General features: G+C 42.0%; 1 protein-coding gene across 12 annotated transcripts in view; it reads left to right on the top strand.

The window, feature by feature from the left end:
• IQSEC1 (IQ motif and Sec7 domain ArfGEF 1) overlaps positions 1–17341 on the top strand; it is a 348548-nt gene that overhangs the window by 266922 nt on the left and 64285 nt on the right. Inside the window, exon 1 of one of the 12 annotated variants that reach the window (XM_062620499.1) lies at positions 8033–8190. The exons of the other annotated variants lie outside the window; for them this stretch is intronic. Within the exon in view, the coding sequence (XP_062476483.1) occupies positions 8126–8190 (65 nt within the window). The 5' untranslated portion in view covers positions 8033–8125. Of the gene's footprint in view, positions 1–8032; positions 8191–17341 lie in introns of those variants that run through there. 12 annotated transcript variants of the gene reach the window in all.

The following is a 17341-nucleotide window of genomic DNA, read 5'->3' as shown; positions in this document are numbered from 1 at the left end:
ACGAGCTTCCTGTCGCTATTTGTGGGGTTTGTAATTCTTTCACCTTTTTCTTCAAAGAACCCCCATCCTGTGTTTTCCACAATGAGAAAACGTTAGTAAAGCCATGTTAAAAGCAGCCATAGATTTTTCTGCTTGACTTCAGGGTGTGCAGAAAACCAACGTGTGCACAGAAGCTCACTCATCTTACTAAATTTGTAAATCATTCAAACATAAAACACCAAACAAAGCTATGCTTTTCTTGGGGATTGAGAGCTTTTGAGATGTTGATGACGTGAAGCATAACTAAGCATTGTTAATCTTGTCTGCCCGTTAATCCCAAGAATTGCTTTTTGCAGAAAGCACATCATTACTGCCAGAAAATGAATGCAGAAAAGAAGAGGAAGCTGTGGGGAACCTTCTGGTATTGCGCATTCTTAAAGGATGGTTCAGCTCCAGTTGGTTTACACATGGTGTTTCAGGTGCATTAATACACTGTGTATTAGCTACCTGCAGTATATGCATCACCACAACGTTCGTGTTCTGTCCAGCTTCATCTGAAGATATTTTAGTCAGTGACAAGTTTGTTAACCACAACATAGGCAGTGTGCAGAGCTTTGTGTCATGTGGTGACAGTGGGCTTTTCATGTGGATTTTTAACAGTGACACTTTGTAATATTAAACACTTCCAAATCCTAATAATCTTTCCCTTCTAGTCCCATTTGGAGACAACACATAAAGTTATAGAGCAAAGGTGAACTTCTGCATTGTCTCTCTCAAGTGCCTTAAGTAACATACTCAGCGAGTTTTAATGATACTGAGTGTTTCTCAATGTGCAACTTTGACAAATGCGTCTGCCCTATAGAAGGTAAGACAACCCAAATGACCTGCCAAACCCCACTTTGTTTTAAATCTGCTCATCCCTCTCACATCGACATGAACACATGCAGCTGCTAAGAGGGTGGAGGTAAGGTGAAGAGGTGAGGGGAAGGTAAAGCCACTTCTTTCTGTGGCAGTATTAGCTTAATCTGACCACAAATACGCACCATTTCTCCAGTAAAGGAGAATTACTTTACTTTTTCAGTCCTTATTATGATTAAGTAACAGTCTGGAAGGGGGAGCTCATGGCTTCATCTTCCTCTCTGTGAGCTCTGCTGTTTTAGAGCATCAGGATACATTCCTTACATCCCGAGTTTCTCAATCTTGAGCCACGTGCGGCCAGTGCCCACCACCCTTGCTCAGCAGTGGCACCGAATGCACAGCCAGTGGAAGCCCAGAACCCCATGGCTTGGTGCTGCCACTGCTTACGTGTGTCCTGAGCTATGGGAACGCTGAGTTCATCAGAAAACGTGCCACTCCAAGGGAGGAAAATGAAGGAGCCACTCTTGTACACATTTCACTCTTAGACAAAGGGCTACTGTGTGTATAATGGTATCAGCAAGCTTGTAACCGCAGTCACCTTGTATTCTCGCGATACAGAGTCCTGCCTTTATTGCCCCAGAGAATACAGGTTAAAGGCTTTCCTTCCCCTTTCACTCTATTCGATCTTCAGCTCCTGCCAATAATAGAGTGGCCTTCCCAGCTTACAGATGAACTTCTTTCTGAAGGGGCTCTCCGGCTCCTTGCTAGCCTCTGCACATTCTTTGGGGGATTTCCAAGCATCCACTATGCTTCTGTCCACGGATTTGTGAGAAGAAAGTGTTTTCTCTTGAAAAACCACTGCTCAGTGCCGACTGACCTAGACTGCAGCTTCTGCTTCCCAGGTATAGTATCACTGGGGTGACTCATGCCAACACTGATGACTGCAGAAAGTCCCCCGAGAGATTTTTTTAAAGGGTCCTTGTATGGTATCTGCACCAAAACCTCGTTGTTCCCCATGGATCGCTCAAGAGACATTTTGAATGTCTTGATAATATTATGAAGAAATATTGTTATCCAGTAACTGACAAATTTTGTGGAAAACGAAACTGTCTTGCTGTGAGCCTCACCGTGGGGATCAGTGGCAGCACCAGAGAGAATGAAAACATCAACTCAGAACAGCGTGACTGGTGTTCCAGAGCTCTCTGAAACACTGAAATACCGCAGCAAGTCTGCTCTGTCTGATGTTGGTTTTTCCAGTGACGTTCCTGTGGATGTAAAAAGTCTGTCAGTGCTGTAATGCACCTAATAATACAGTTTACAGCAGCTCCCCGTACCAGTGAGGGTCTGTAGGATCAACTTTGAGGGCCAAAACCAGGTCAGAATATTGACAGCAGAGAATTTTGCATGGGGAATCCTGGCTGTGGTCTAAGGGTCTGACTACAGTCTAACCCTCTTTAGGCATTGTTTTTCCCATTCCTGAAGATTTCGTTTATGTGTTTTACAGCTTGCAGTAGTTTACAGGGCTGTCTGGTTTGCAAGGCTAAATCTGTGTATTTTAGCATTCTGAAACATGGTTATCATTGTGGAATTTCCTTTTTAGTTCTGAAATCAGGCCTCTTGCCCAAATCATCTAGCAAGGGCTGAGGAGGGAGTTTTCTGCAAAGCACAGTCTTTCACTGTCAAGGTTTCTTTTGAGGGGCTAATACAGCCCCTTTTATCCCTCTATAAGCAAAGTACCTTGTTTTGTGGGAGGGGACAAATAAGCAGAATGTGTAGATCTGTTTAATTTTTTGTTCTCCCACCGATCTGCAAGGTGACTGTAAAAAGTTACTCTCATTTTCCACTGCTGTGGTTTATGCTCTGTGCTTCAATATTGCCACCCTTCACACAGCAATAATTCCATTTCATATTCTATAAAGTGGGGGGGCTTGAGATGGGTAGTTGAAAACTACCGTTCCAAGTCAACAAACCCTTGAAGTCAGTGAAGTTTTCTTTTGCCTTAAATAGGCTGTGGAACTGCTCTTAGGAGAGCAAAGTGACTACAAAGAGTCATTGTTTTGCCTACTCCATAGCAACCAACAACAGAAAGCCTTTCCCCAGATGTGTTTATTTAAAGACTCCATAAGTTCTGTTTCAAAAATGAAGTTGTAGTTTTCATTTTGATGCTGTTTTTTGTATATCAGCAGTAAAAAACTGAGTGAACTAGTACACAGCCATAGGAAATCAACAAATGTATGAGAGCTGAAACTGGGACAGTGAGAGAGATAAGATTTCTATTTTGGTGGGACACAAAACTGGGATAAGTGCAGCTATGTGTTGGCTTTTAAGGAATTACCTGACATATTTGATAATTCCTCTGCAATTCCAGGTCATGTGGGAAAATTATCACTATGTTTTATGAAGTTAGAGAATCAATTGCTGTTTATTGATAATTCTCATTATGCACCAAAAAAGCATACTGTGAAAGAGCATTGTGCTGTATGTCCTTAAACCTGGTATACCCCAGTGTTTTCTTAAAGAACACTTAGTTTCTGATGGGTGTAGAGAAAGCATCACAAACAGAGACTTCATCATGGAAGGGTGGAGAAGGAGGATCTTTCAAGGGATGAATTGGATTAATATCCCCCCAAATACCCACTGTGAGAGGAATAATATGTATTTTGACCTGTGTATGCATTTTTATTGTACACTGTTGCATGGCTGTATTTATACTCTGCAGGAAGGAAACTATGCCCTAGTAGTTTCTGCTATTTTTTTTTTCTTGGTAACCGTTTGCTTTTGTTCAAGAAAAATGCAAGATGAATGCCTGTTTTAGCCTTCTAGATCTTGGAAATAACGGTGTATTAAATGTGATTAAGTTGGGAATTACCCTAAGCAGGGTCATAATTACTGTAGATTTAGATGGCGCGTTATACAAATTGCTGTGTGCTTATAATTACAAATTGAGTTTGTTGCACTCTGGGGGTTTATAAACTTTGTTTTAGCTATTAACACATTAAAAAACAGTTATTGATGTAAATTACTGGATAAACCAAAATTTCAGTGTTGTGCTTAATCCAAGGTTTAATTAGAAATTAAACACGGTTAGCTTTAGTGAGGAGAAATTTGAGTAGTCCAATGTTCACTACTGAGCTATTGCTAAACATGGCCATAGTACCAAACCTGGGTACTTTGTGCGTGTGTTGGTGGTGTTTGCTGGTCACAGTGCCAGCACTGCAGTGGGGTGCAGTGAATGAGCCGACTCTCAGCTCTCCCCAGCTCAGCCAGACTGCCTGCTTCACAGTTACCTACCTCGGACTTCTGGGCTGAACTAGGGAGCCTGAGGTCGTAGTCTGAAACCTTTGCTCACTTCCTCTAGCACTGAAACTTCCTAGTTCCTCATGTTTTTATTTTTAAGTCAAGATGATCTTTGTTTTAATGGAGCAACTTTGAATTGTCCAGGAATAAGGATGCTAAAACATGAAAAATTACTTTCCTAACTCCTTACCCTGTACTGCAGATTTCTGCGGTATCATGGTGGCAGCTCTACTGCTGGTTATATGACAAAATAGCAGTGGGAGAGCAACAGACTAAATATCTACTATATGTCCTGTTGGTTCTGCCAAAGCTTCCTTTGCAAAGTTCAGGTACATAAAGTGACATAGAAGTCTACATTGGCTCTGTATTGTTATAGGAGCCTCTCTTGCCCTAGTCTTCTAAGGACTGAAGTGTCATCTCTGTATGTTTGACACAGAGCATATGCCCTGCACCTGTGTAGTCATGATAGCAAAACCATGTAGCAATGTGCCACCAAAAAATTGTCCTAAAAGGTCAAGCCTAGCTGCCAATGAAAACTCCTCACTGCTTACCTGAGGGAGAATGGATTATGGTTACTATTACCTGAGGGAAATGGGATTAAGGTTACTGTTACCTGAGAGACTGGATTATGCAGTATTGAGTTATGGTTCAACAAAGATGGCTTTGGAATGTTGAAACATAAATGAAAAATCACTCCAAAAATAATTGCATCAGGCTGCTTGACTCAGAAACCACAATGCCATCTGCGTAGTGCAGCAAGAACTTGGTTTCCTTTCTTTAATTTTCCCCCTTGGAATACATGCAAGATATTAAATACATAGATGATTTTGGTATTTAATCTCTAATTTAGGTTTTAAAGACTTACTAAAACAAGGCATGATTTAACAAAAACTTTTTAGCAGAAAGGTTGAAACAAAACTGAGAATTCTGGATTCTTGACATTGAGGAGGGGAAAGCTGTAATGATTATCCATGTAGTGTTTGAAGTGGGATGTGTTACTGTTGCTTGGTTGGTTGCTTATCTAGCATGTTCCTGTCTGTAGAAGGAAGATCCTGTTTGAAGCAGGTTCAGAAAAGCACATTCTTGAGAAGATTCTGTGACTGCTTTTGAGGTCAGAGCTTCTCAGCTGCCCTTTTCAGTACATATCCTCCTGCTCAGCCCACGCTGAAACTGCCAGCACTTGGTTTCTAAATGGAAACCGGTTTTCAGAGGAGCTGTTGACTTTTGCAGACTGCTTATGTCTGTCTGCTTTGGATTTGTCGCTGTTTACTAGTAGAGATGAAGGTAGGTGCAGGAGAGCATGGAGTCAGGACCAGAAAAATGTGGTATGAATGGTTGCCTGTCCCAGAAGGGATAGAGACTGTCTGGGTAACCATGAGATGTTGAAAGCAGGCATGGCAATGTATATAGTCTCTGGTTATAGACTTGCAGTGGCATTGCTGTCAAAACAGCTGGTGTAGGTGTGTCCTTCCTTCGTGTATTTGAGTTTCACTGAAAGCTAGTTAAACCCAGGCTTATTGGAATCTATGCCTAATGCTTCCTTTGGAAACTATGCAAAGCACACACTCAATCCAAATGTTTAACTGGGTTTAAGTAAAGTTGCTTTGATTCTTTTTACCATCCAGAAAGATGTGATCAGCTCTCATGGAATGTATTGTAAATAAGAGGTATGGTGTATACACAGCACGAGGGCACATTGGGCCTTCCATTGTGCTCTTTCTTGGACCTGATTTGTTTGAGCAACATTTTTAGTTTCTGACTAAACTTCTGAGTTTCCCCACGCTGCAGAGATCAGCCAGGGCTGCTTTAGTGCGCTGGAGCATTTCCATTCCTAAAAAGTACAGTGCAAATTGATCTGTCCCTACACAAAATTGCACTGATTATTGTGCAAATGATTATGAATGAAGCCATTAGTGCTGAGTTTACCAACCACTCCCCCCCTCCCTCCCCTCAAAGAACAGTTCTTGTTTGCTTCCTTAGCTTCCCCTTCTCCAGTACCCTGGCATCGAAATGAAGACAAGGAGTGTCTGTGGTTAGACAGCTTGCCCAGCTTCCATAGACATGGTGCTTATTTTGATGAAGGGAAACTTATTTTGGAAAGCAAGATGTTTTGACGGTTCCATGAAACAGGAAACCCTAAAGTTAAAACTTGCCTTGCTCTCTCATGTTATTACAGGGTATTAATCACACAGACCTTACTGTTTTTTAAACACCCATTTATTTGTACCTTTAGGAAGCCCTAGTTTTCCATAGGTTTTGTGGTGCAGTTTCAGCTGTTCTTTTGACCTGTAAAGCTAAAACCGCAGCAGCAATACTCTACCAAAGAAAGGGACACTCAGCAGGGACTCTTCAAACATGTTTGTGGGGCAGATCAGCAGAGGAGCTCAGACGGCATTTTGAACAGGAGCAGACACTTGGTAAGGTGATGTTCCCTCGCGACAATGAGCTCTGGAACTGACTGACTCCTTAGTTCTTCTGCACTCGGATTTCCCCTCCAGATAGGCTGCAGACCCTTCTATTTTCTAGGCTTTGAGGGAGGAAGAGTAGGGAAGCATCACGAAGCGTTTTTGTTAACGCTTTGTTAAAGTATGTGTGTAAAAAGTTATTGCGTTTGAGAAAATTACATGATTTCAATATACTCCTTTGCAGGTGTGTGGCTTCTATATGAGGTGTATATATAAATTAAAGCACCTTTTAAGGTATTCTAGGAGATGAGATGGTTCCATTTATGAATTACCAGGTTACAATTAGCTCTGTTTAGACTTGATTCCGTGCACTACTTTAATCACCGCTTGGTGAATCTGTTTGAAAAACCCGAGGGAGGCTTGTTCTTCATGTGTCAAATACGGCGATGATGAAATTCAGGTGGTGTGGCCTAGTGTTTATTCTCTAATTCCAGCGAGGAATTCCTGCTTGCCGGAACTAGCTTTACTATTGAGCTACCGTGCACTTGGAGGAGGTGGAGGTTTCTTTCTATTCCCATTTACAAATGCTGTGAGAACGCTGAGGATATGATGCAGCAAAATCCACGAGCTTTCTAGGTCAGGTTTCAGTGGGGCAATGCAGGATGATAATTAAGATCTTTTCTGAATTACTCATCTGAATGCCAGATTCTGACAGGTAGTTTTTAAACGAGAACTCAACCACTCTTCCCAAAATCATTCTCCTGTCACCAGGCTTCCGCAGCACTTAACGTATTACTGTGCAGTTGCTTTCTGCATGCTCCACAGCATCAGCTCCCACTCTGCCTTGCCATCGTGAACCTCAAACCACCTTGTACCAGGGTAACACATATGAAAACAGGGGTTTATGGGACTTGCGTTATTGTGCTAATATTCAGACCAACAACAGGGACGTTTCGATGCTGCTGTTTTGAATGTGTGTGATGCTGATAAAATTAAAATCATAGAATGGTTTAAGGCACCTTAAAGCTCCTCCAGCTCCAACCCCTGCCACGGGCAGGGACCCCTTCCACTGGAGCAGCTTGCTCCAAGCCCCTTGAACACTGCCAGGGATGGGGCAGCCACAGCTTCTCTGGGCACCCTGTGCCAGCGCCTCAGCACCCTCACAGGGAAGAGCTTCTGCCTAAGAGCTCATCTCAGTCTCCCCTCTGGCAGGTTAAAGCCATTCCCCTTGGCCTGTCCCTACAGGCCCTTGTCCCAAGCCCCTCTCCAGGTTTCCTGGAGCCCCTTTACGCTAAACTAAGTCCCCACCGTTTACAACACCGTTGGCGGGGCCCTTCAGGCCGGTGCCGGGGGTTGGCACCGTCGGGGAACCAGCCCTAAGGGCCCCCGGCCATGGCTGAGGGGCCGTGAGGGGAGGGCGCCCTCCGCAGCCGCTGGCGCCTCACGTTACCCGGGAAACCGTCCCTCAGCCCCCCCCGCCTTCCCGCCACCGAGCTGCGCGCGGCCGCTGAGGGGAGCGGGAGCGGAGGCGGGGCGGCGGCGATGGTGGCGGCCGGGAGCGATCCGGCTGCGAGTTCGGGGCAGCCATGTGGTGCCTGCACTGCAGCTCCGAGAGGACGCAGTCGTTGCTGGAGCTGGAGCTGGACAGCTGGTGAGTACTCTGCGGCGGGCTGCGGTTGGGTTTGAGCCGGGGGGAAACAACGGGAGCTCCCCGCTACCCCCCCGGCCCGCCTCGGCGGCGGCTCCGTCCTGTCACACACAAAGGGCTGCGCCCCGCCGCTGCCCGGCCTCGGCGATGGAGGCTGTGGGGAGCTGTAAGGGAGGGGAGCCGGGCGGAGCGGCCGCGGGGTCACCCCCTTTGTCTGAGCGGTGGCTTCGTGGCGAGAGCGTTGTTCAGGGGCTGGTGTCCTGGGTCGGGGCGGGGGGAGAGAACTGCGCTATTGTAGGACCGTAGAATCATAGCAGAAATCAGGCTGGAAAAGGTCTTTCAGCTTATCCAGTCCAACCACTCCCCAGCACTGCCAAGGCCACCACTAGCCCATGGCGCTGAGGGTCTCGTCTCCACGCTGTGTGAACACTTGCAGGGACGGTGACTGCAGCCCTGCCCTGGGCAGCCTGTTCCAATGCCTGAGCACCCTCTGGGGAAGGAATTGTTCCTCAGCTCCATTTAAACCTCCCCTGGTGCAGCTTGAGGCCGTTTCCTCTTGTCCTGTCACTTGCTCCTTGGGAGACTGACCCCACTTCACTACAAGCTTCCTTCAGGCAGTTGTAGAGAGCAATAAGGTCCCCCCGAGCCTTCTCTTCTCCAGACCAAACCCTCCCTGTTCCCTCAGCCGTTCCTCATCACACTTGTGCTTGCCGTAAGTTTGAAATTGTGGTTGTTTCCGTGCAGTGTCAGAAGTGGACCCATTCCTCTTTTGTAGTCAAAGTTACAAAGCCAAATGGTGCTGCTAGGTGCGATCTGACTTGTCACGTGCCTTGCTGCCGAGGTACACGCATGTATGTACACAACCATAAATACACTTCTTTCACCTGATCCTGACACAGTGCAAGAAATCACATGGCTGGCGTCAGGCGAGCAGCGGGTTCTGCTTCAGAGCTCTGGGACTTGCTGTTCCCAGCAGCGAGACCTGGAGACCTGGCAGGTGGCTCCCGGCATGGGCAGGTGCATGAAGCCTGGTGGTACCATTACCACTCATCCCCTCGGCCGGAGAGAGAAAGGACAGTTCAGTTCAAAGGCGTTTGAAGCAGCAATACTGGATAACTGATGCAAGACAAACAGAAAATGGAACTTCCCATGCTAATACTTTAGGTCCCTATTGTTATGGTGTTGTTAACTACTAACGTAATGTGTGTCAAAATTACAAAAGCACAGTACTCTGTTACATGAGCCACTCTAACACTAGATGTACAGATGAGTTTTTCTGGTGCAACACCGTGTGTAGGTTATGATAGGCTCAAATAGTTATCCTGGCAAGCACACGCACAAAATGAATTTATCTCCAGTGCACTGTGAAAGTTTATTCCGCCAAATAATTCAATGCCATTCTGACCTGATCAACTGTTAAAGAAATACTCAATTTAAGTAAAGATAGGCAATATCTTAAATTGGGTGTATGCGCTTCTAGAAAAATATAAAAGGAGGAAGTGACTAGGTTCACTGTAACTACATATGAATGCGACAACACATGAATGCAACAGTTTCTTTTCTGGAAAAGAAAGGATTTGTATTTTTTCATAAAGAAACATGTTTTATAGTACAATTTAGTCACACATTTAATGATCCTCAAGCCCATTTTTACCCTGAAGGAAAATAATAAAGTTGAGCTTTTAAGGTTCCTGTGTGCAGTTGGTAATGTGATACTACGTTTTCATGGCTTGCTACAAAACATAATTGGTAAATGTTACTTTAGTGACTGACTTGCCTCTATTCACACAGTCACATTCTGCTGTTCAGTCATTGTTTCAGACTTTTTTCTTCCATTTGCACATTGCTATGCACTTCCTTTCAGTTAAACTTGATTATTCTGCCTGATGTGTTAAGAGAGGAATTGCTGAGTACTTAGTTTGGATGGTTGTATTTAACTGTGTCTGTTCCTGTGGCAGATAACCTTCACATAAACACAGAATTCATTATATCTGCCTAGCGCTTGGGGAGAACGTAAGCCGTGCGGAATAAAATGACACATTGCCCATTTTACTTCTACTTCTGTACCAGATATAGTTTGTTGTTGTGATGTCTTGTTCCAGCTCCTGAAATTGCTGAGAGCACTGTTATATACTAGTCAGCTGGGCTTTTTTCCTCTTAGTTAAATGGGTGTTTGATATTTAGGTTTCATGTGTGAAGCTAGCTGTCATCCAGGTACTAATCTGAAATAATTCATTATTCCAAGATACTAATTGTAGTGCAAGATCTGGAGCTAACCAGTGACAATTACAGTGCTCAGGACAGCATCTAGTTGTTTCTTTGCCCCTTTAGAAGCTCTCTGTGAGTCCTGCTGCAGTTAATAAACAATTTGCAATTTAGTTTCATGGAATAATTTGCAACTTCCAGGTAAGGAAAGTCCAAGGATTCAGTTTTTTGCCTGAAAAGTACAAATAGCAAATTAAACAGTAACTCTGAATTGTTGTTCCTGTTACAAATCTGTATTGGAAGGTTGCTAGGAGCTGACACAGTGTGTTACTGCTGGGCAAGCAGACCTCCTCTGCTTAAGAAGGTGCCTTCACCAGCAGTTGACAAGGAGCTGCTTGTTCCAGCAACCAGAGTGTTTCTCTTGAGACCTGGGAAGTGATTGCCTAGGATAGACAGCCGTGTGGTCTTATATGTTCTTTTTCACCCTGTGACCATTTCGTATTTGCAAAATATGAATTCTTTCAAAGTGAACTTTGCATGGCTGTAGAAATAATTCCTCAAAATATGGAGTCTTCATGAGAATGTTCTTCCATCACTTGGAGGCTGGGATTGTTTTGTGCATTTATGGATCTAGAGGTTAGGTGCTAGGACTCTGGGTGGAACAGTTTACTCTGGAAACAACAGTTTACCTTTATACCGGTCATGTTTTCTCTGGAGTATGAAGATGGCATTCAAGGATCAAGTTTTCTGAAGAGGAAGATCTCATAATTGTGTAGTGGATTAGCACACTTACATGATTATTCTAATTATGCTTGCAAACTGTATTTGGCTTGAACACCACTATGAAGTAGCTGTGAATTATAAAAGCTGGCCTAAACATAGCAAGTGCTCTGTTGGTGGATACAAGGTATCATCCCAAACCAACACTCATGAAGATACTACCTGTAGGTATATAACATTTCTCCATATATTTCAGTTGTGCTTCCTAATGTTTAACACCAATGATACTCAGACTTCAGGCATCTCTAGGAGAACATTAGGAAACAAGAGTGCTAGAAGTGAAATATTGCTTTCCTTGTAAAACATGTCCTTTTGCTTACTTTGTGATCCAATTGAAATTCAAGGCAATGCATTACCTTAACTTTATAGCCTCAGCTGTGTGACTCTCAATGAGCCAAACTGGGTCTAGTCTACTGTCAGGGCAACTTTATTTTGAAAATATTAATGCCATAAAGATATTCTGGAAAGCATCCACTAGGCCTTCATAGCATCTCAAGATCCAACATGCACTCTCTTTGTTGTAAACCCATGTGGCTTCCAGTTTCTGCCTGATTCTGACAGGTGTAAATGGATGCTTTGAGTTACTGTTTTTTTGTTGGGTTTTTTTGTTTGTTTGGTTTTTGTTTGGTTGGTTGTTTTTTTTAAACCTGTGAAGGAGCAAAATTTTATGAGGAAAAAGCCCCACTTTGTGGCTTTGGGCATTGTGATGCATGGAAGTAGATTTGGTGGGTTGTTGTGCCTCTTCATTGCAAGGATTTACCGTAATTTAGAAAGAACATTAAGAGTGTGATTTTCTTTCTCTTTCAGCATTTACCTAGTTCTTTATCTGTCAGAATTGATGGCAATTTTATCATTAATTTCAGAGCCAAACATATTTTAATCACAGTAGCTGTCAATCAATTACTGCTTTTTATGTTTATTTAATAAAAGAGCTGCAGGAGACCTCAGAAACTGTAATCAAGATGGAGCCCTGATTGCTCTGTTACATTAAGTACATGAGGATGTGCCCTTAACCTGGACACTGTGTAATCCACAGAGCAACTGGAGTTATGACAAGAGGAATCATGGGTTTGGGGAGAAAGTGTGTTGGTGCATTGGTTTAGTTAACTGTGCTTTGTTTAGATGTCATTTATGTTTAAATGGAGTATGGCCACAAGCCAAAATCATATTCCCAGGTCTGCTTCTTTATTTCTGTTCCCTGAGAAGACTGTGTAGTTAGCTGTAAGAGCAGAATCAGGCCGTGGATTTGTAAGATGATTTTTAGCATCACATATTGTAATTTATGTCAAAACTTACGTAAATACAGATTTTGTTTAATTCAGGCATCTTTGTTATGCAGAAATAGTTACTGAAGATGGGCTTTTTTAGAAAGACATATTAACCAAAAGTATTTTAGTTACATAGTCCTTCTTGTGTCTGTCAGGAATTCATTTGAATTTTATTTGGAGGAAGGATGATTCCAGTTAGGGTACAGGCAGAGTTTACTGCACTGCTGTGATTTGAGTCCAGGTTTCCAGAGAAGAACAGATGCTGCTTTAATCCACTGGAGCACAAAGCCCTAGTATTATGTTAAAGGGGACTGCAAATGTAGCTAGATAAATCTTCTTTTGCTTCCTTACCAAAGACAAAAGACTAGAAACATTTTAATGAAATTATTATTAAGATGTCTTTAATAAAAGCAAAATAAAAAAGCCAAGCTTTGGTATGATAAATAAAACCAACCCTTTTGTCCCTGTGAGAGTAGCAGAAAATTATAATGATGGCTTTGATAGCCTTTAATACAGGAAATTGATGTAGTGTATCTGTTAATCAGATTCTTTCAGTAGTTCAGTGTCACCCGAGTTTAACTTGTACTTAAAAACAAAGGACTGAATTCCCTGTTGCCTCGTGTCATGCAAACACAAACAAAATGCAGCAGTTATGATTTAGCTTCCTTTTACAGAAGTGGCTACATACAGGGAAGGGCAAGAGAAAAAGAATCCTAAGCTTCTTCTGGGGAGCATGTGCATTGTTTAGTCCAAAAAATGTCACTCGCATAGAATTAGCAAGATTAACGAGGATGGGTATGTCATGAGTTTAAATGTTTTGGTAAGAACAAAGAAAAAGAAAACTGACTTCTTTCTGTTGATACCTGCATGATCTTTCAGGTTATTTTCATGCAGTGTAAAGGAAGCAAGGATGCCAATCTGACGGATTTTCTGTGGCAGGGTATGTTTACAGCTAGTCCTAAAACTGCACTACAGGAAAGTTCACAGTTTGACTTCAGTTTCATTTTCAGTCTCTACCTCTGTAGGAGAACAGACCTAACTCTGTCGCAGATCACAGAGAGAGTTAAATACTGCAGTGGCTATGGATACTGTGTAGCTTAGGCTGCCATACATTGGACCATATCTAACTTGAGTTTAGTGTATTCTTTTTAGTGTAGCCTACAACCGTAATGATTATGGCTGTGACCCGTTCAGTTTTCATGAGTCAAGTCGGGGTAGGCCATGTCAGTACTTGCACAGAACTCCAAGGATAAATCTCTGTGGAGGAATAGATGATTTAGTTGGAAGCACTCCTGCTTTTAAAGATGATACCAAAGACAGGGTCTCTCTTGTTGTCTGGGAGGTTGTGCTGAGGAAGTCATTCAAATGGGACGGACAGCAGTGTTCCTGATCCAGCTGCAGTTCCTAGGGGTCTAGTAGTACATATGACAGAACAGGCCTGTAAAACCCTCTGACTTTCTGGTCATGTTTCAGCTTCATAAAAAGCTTTTCTCTCAATGCAGCTTCCCTCTGCACTTTCAATTGGGTATAAAAGTTGTCATTATTTTTCTTTCTTATGTGGTTCTGCTTTATTGTAATGTGTTGTGAAATAGCTGCTGAATTTCCATTCTAGAGGTGTCAGGGGTGCCTCTCATGTTTTGAAGTTAACATTTCACTAGGTTCTGATTGTTAGATATTTTCAGTTGTTCTTAGATTCTGGAAAGAAAGGCAGTTCATTATTGTTTATATATTCTTCTATTTTATTCTGTGAACCTTGTTTAGAAGATACCAGTGATATGGAGCATTTAGTAGAAACTGATCTCCAGCAGGAGCTGCTTCTAATGCTTCAAGTTTTGGGAGAGTGGGACTTACAATAGTTTCCTATTAATGTTCATAGTTAATGCTTTGTGAAATTGAAAGAAGAGAGGATTGCCCAGCCTTAATGAGAATCATCCCCAATGGTGGCAACCTGTTGCAAACTTGGATTCCGATTTTGCTATTAAAATGTGGTTAAGGTGTTTTTGAGTAGGTTAGCCTAGGAGAAAAATACTTCCGGTTTTCCTGTGCTGCCACGGTGCAGCATGTTACCCAAGATTGTCTGTCTTTGGTTGACGTTTTCAAAATCTGCCTTTGCCTAATATTTGATTTTCAGTTCCTAAAATGGTGACTCTTGTTTTTAGGAACTGGACTTCTGCTCTTGTCCTAGAAGACCATTTTCCATTGTGGACAGAGCTATGAATTAAATTGTGGTAAAGAGCCTATACATCCTAAGAGTGATCCAAATCGTGTATTTTAGACCTGATGCTCTTTTGTGAGTGCTCAGCCTCACGTGCAAACAACTCCCAGCTAAGCTGACTGTATCAGCAGGAGCCCATGCAGGTTGTCCATGCTTCTGGGAGTAAGAAGTGCAGAGCTGTCCTAGGCATCTGTGCACTGCATCGAAAAGGAGCTGCTACATGCTCCTGTATATATGACAGTTAATGACAGAAAAATGATAGTTATTCTGTGTATGCACAGTAAATCCTCTACATCTAGGTACTGATTGGCAGTACCTAATAAAATTCTTTAGAACGCAAGAGCAGATATTAGCATTTAGATAATAGATAAGCTTTGTAAGGAGAAAGTTCTTGGTTTATAGCAAGCTTTGAAATAGCGTTTATAGGTTTCCAAGACAGGAATTGCTACCTGTGTTATTTTTTCATTCCCATCATTGAGGTGAGTCAGAAGTTGTAGTGAAAGCCTACATTTAATTTCCCACTAACAGCAAGAACTATAAAATATATAGACTCAGCATAATGGAGAGGAAATGTAAAGGGAAGGAAGTTTGTGAATGAGAAAAAGCATGTCAGCTCTTCAACTGATTTAGAGGTTGTAAGCAATCTTCTGAGGTCTTGCTTGCCTAAGAGTGAAGATTTACACATACTGACACAGGATGTCTTTCTGAGGATGGCTGCAAATATCTTCTCTATTTGAACATGTTGACTTGAACCTAAGTAACACCTAAAACTACTTTTTTTTTCCACCAAACTCCATACTTCAAGCAAAAAATCTCTCACCACTTTGTTTCCTTAAACATTATGTTCTGTACACTTTGATGTAAAATCTTGGGTGTGTTGCACAGGATAAAAATCTCACTTTTATGAGGATGCCTGTGATTAAGAATAGGTTAGCAGTGTTTCTGTTCCAGTAAGTTACAACACAGACAGCACAGACCTTTCAGTGCATGCAGAATGCTCAAGGCCAGTTCCCATTCTCATTAACTTTGTAGCAACACTCTGAACTTCACTGGAAGCAGGAAAAAGGTTTCTATATTCTCATCCAGCTTCTCTCCTACCTGGTGAGTTTCTTGTGCCTGTTCGCACTTATACATCTTAAAATCACGTTGTTCTTTCACAGACAAAACTAGAAGGGTTTCTTTCTCTTTTGGGTTTGGTTTTTTTTTTTTTAGACTTGGCACAACATAGTTGGCAGTCAAAATGCAGGGTTTGTGCAGGGTTTAAAACTGAGTGACACTGTTATATATAGTTCTAGATTCAGTTAGATCAGTGAAAGGTCTTTCCGTGATCAGATTTAACAGTCCATCCTCCTTTTTGATTGCTTTTTTAGGTATGTTGCTCTATAACCTTACAGGTCATCTTTTGCTCTATCTTTTGCTATCTGTTGCTCTATAACGTTACAGGTTTACCTGTAACGTCAGAAGTCAAATGATCACTGAAAGTTGAACAAACCCTTTCTTTCTGATTTTAAAAATGGGGAACTCCAGCTAACCATTTCTTAAATGCAAGTGAGAAAACAAAGCATTTTATATTAAGTGGTGACACTGCTTTAAAGCACAACTCATTAGAAAACAAGATATTATTAATGGGTTGTTTTAAATGGGTCTTTTTGTATAATGTTTGTTTGCTACTTTAAATGAAAATATGGCCTAAATGAATACAGTTGTGATGTGATCCATGATGTTATGTGATGCGGCGCCCAGTACAAAAAGGTGAGTTTATTTTCATTTCTGCTGTGTGGACCCTTTACATACTCTCTGATTTATGATGGTTCTTAACTTCCCTTTGCCCAGGCACTCAGGCATACTAGAAGGGAAAGGCTGGCATGCTAACAAATTGTTCCTAGTTGTCTATGTGGCATCTTCTTCAAAATCATTTCAAATAATAAAGGGGCAAAACCTTAAAATGAGTCAGATGATAGGCTTCATGAAGCACATTTGATCCAAGACAAGAATATAGTTTTGTTCTATATGATTTCAATACCAAAAACATTTTTTTAACTCAAAACCCAGGATTTTGTTAAGGATCTTTAAACTAATTCATGTTTATGTGATATACAGTATATAAGAGGAGAAAGAAGACTATTATCCCCCAAACCTGACTGGGAAAGGAAATTAGTATCTAGTCTCTTGCATAACCTGATTGCCAGCAAGCAGATTTCTCAGTGGTGCCATTCTATATCACCCCTTCCTCTGGTGGGCCTGACACAACAGCTGAGGCCACAATGGAGGTGAAATACAAGTGTGGCTGGTACAGGACACCAAGGATTCTTGCATTATATCAAATGCTGCTTCAGCTGTGCATGCAAATATTTTTTTTTTTTCTTCAGCTGCTGAAACTAAATCTTCCTTTTTAAAATTAGCATTGTATAAAGGTCATGTCATAATATAAGCAGTAGAATGTGTATTAATATCTTACTATCTCAAACACATGCCGTATGAGCATAGATACGCTAAATAAGAGAATTCCAGTTGCTAAATGGTGTATCTGAATAACTAGTAAATAGTTGGGGTCAAATTCTACCACAGCTGCATTGAGAAACTCCACAGATTTCTGACACTTACCCTACTGTGTAAGAGTTTACAGAGGAGGAACAGGACAAAGTCTGTACTGGTAGGTTTTGTGAAATGCCCAGATACCACAGTT

This window comes from Pezoporus occidentalis, unplaced genomic scaffold, assembly GCF_034315485.1.
Source record: "Pezoporus occidentalis ecotype Australia unplaced genomic scaffold, CSIRO_AGI_Poc_V1 ctg106, whole genome shotgun sequence".
Taxonomy (NCBI): Eukaryota; Metazoa; Chordata; class Aves; order Psittaciformes; family Psittacidae; genus Pezoporus; species Pezoporus occidentalis.
The sequence above is the reverse complement of the archived record's forward strand: the minus strand, read 5'-3'. Positions and strand labels throughout refer to the sequence as shown.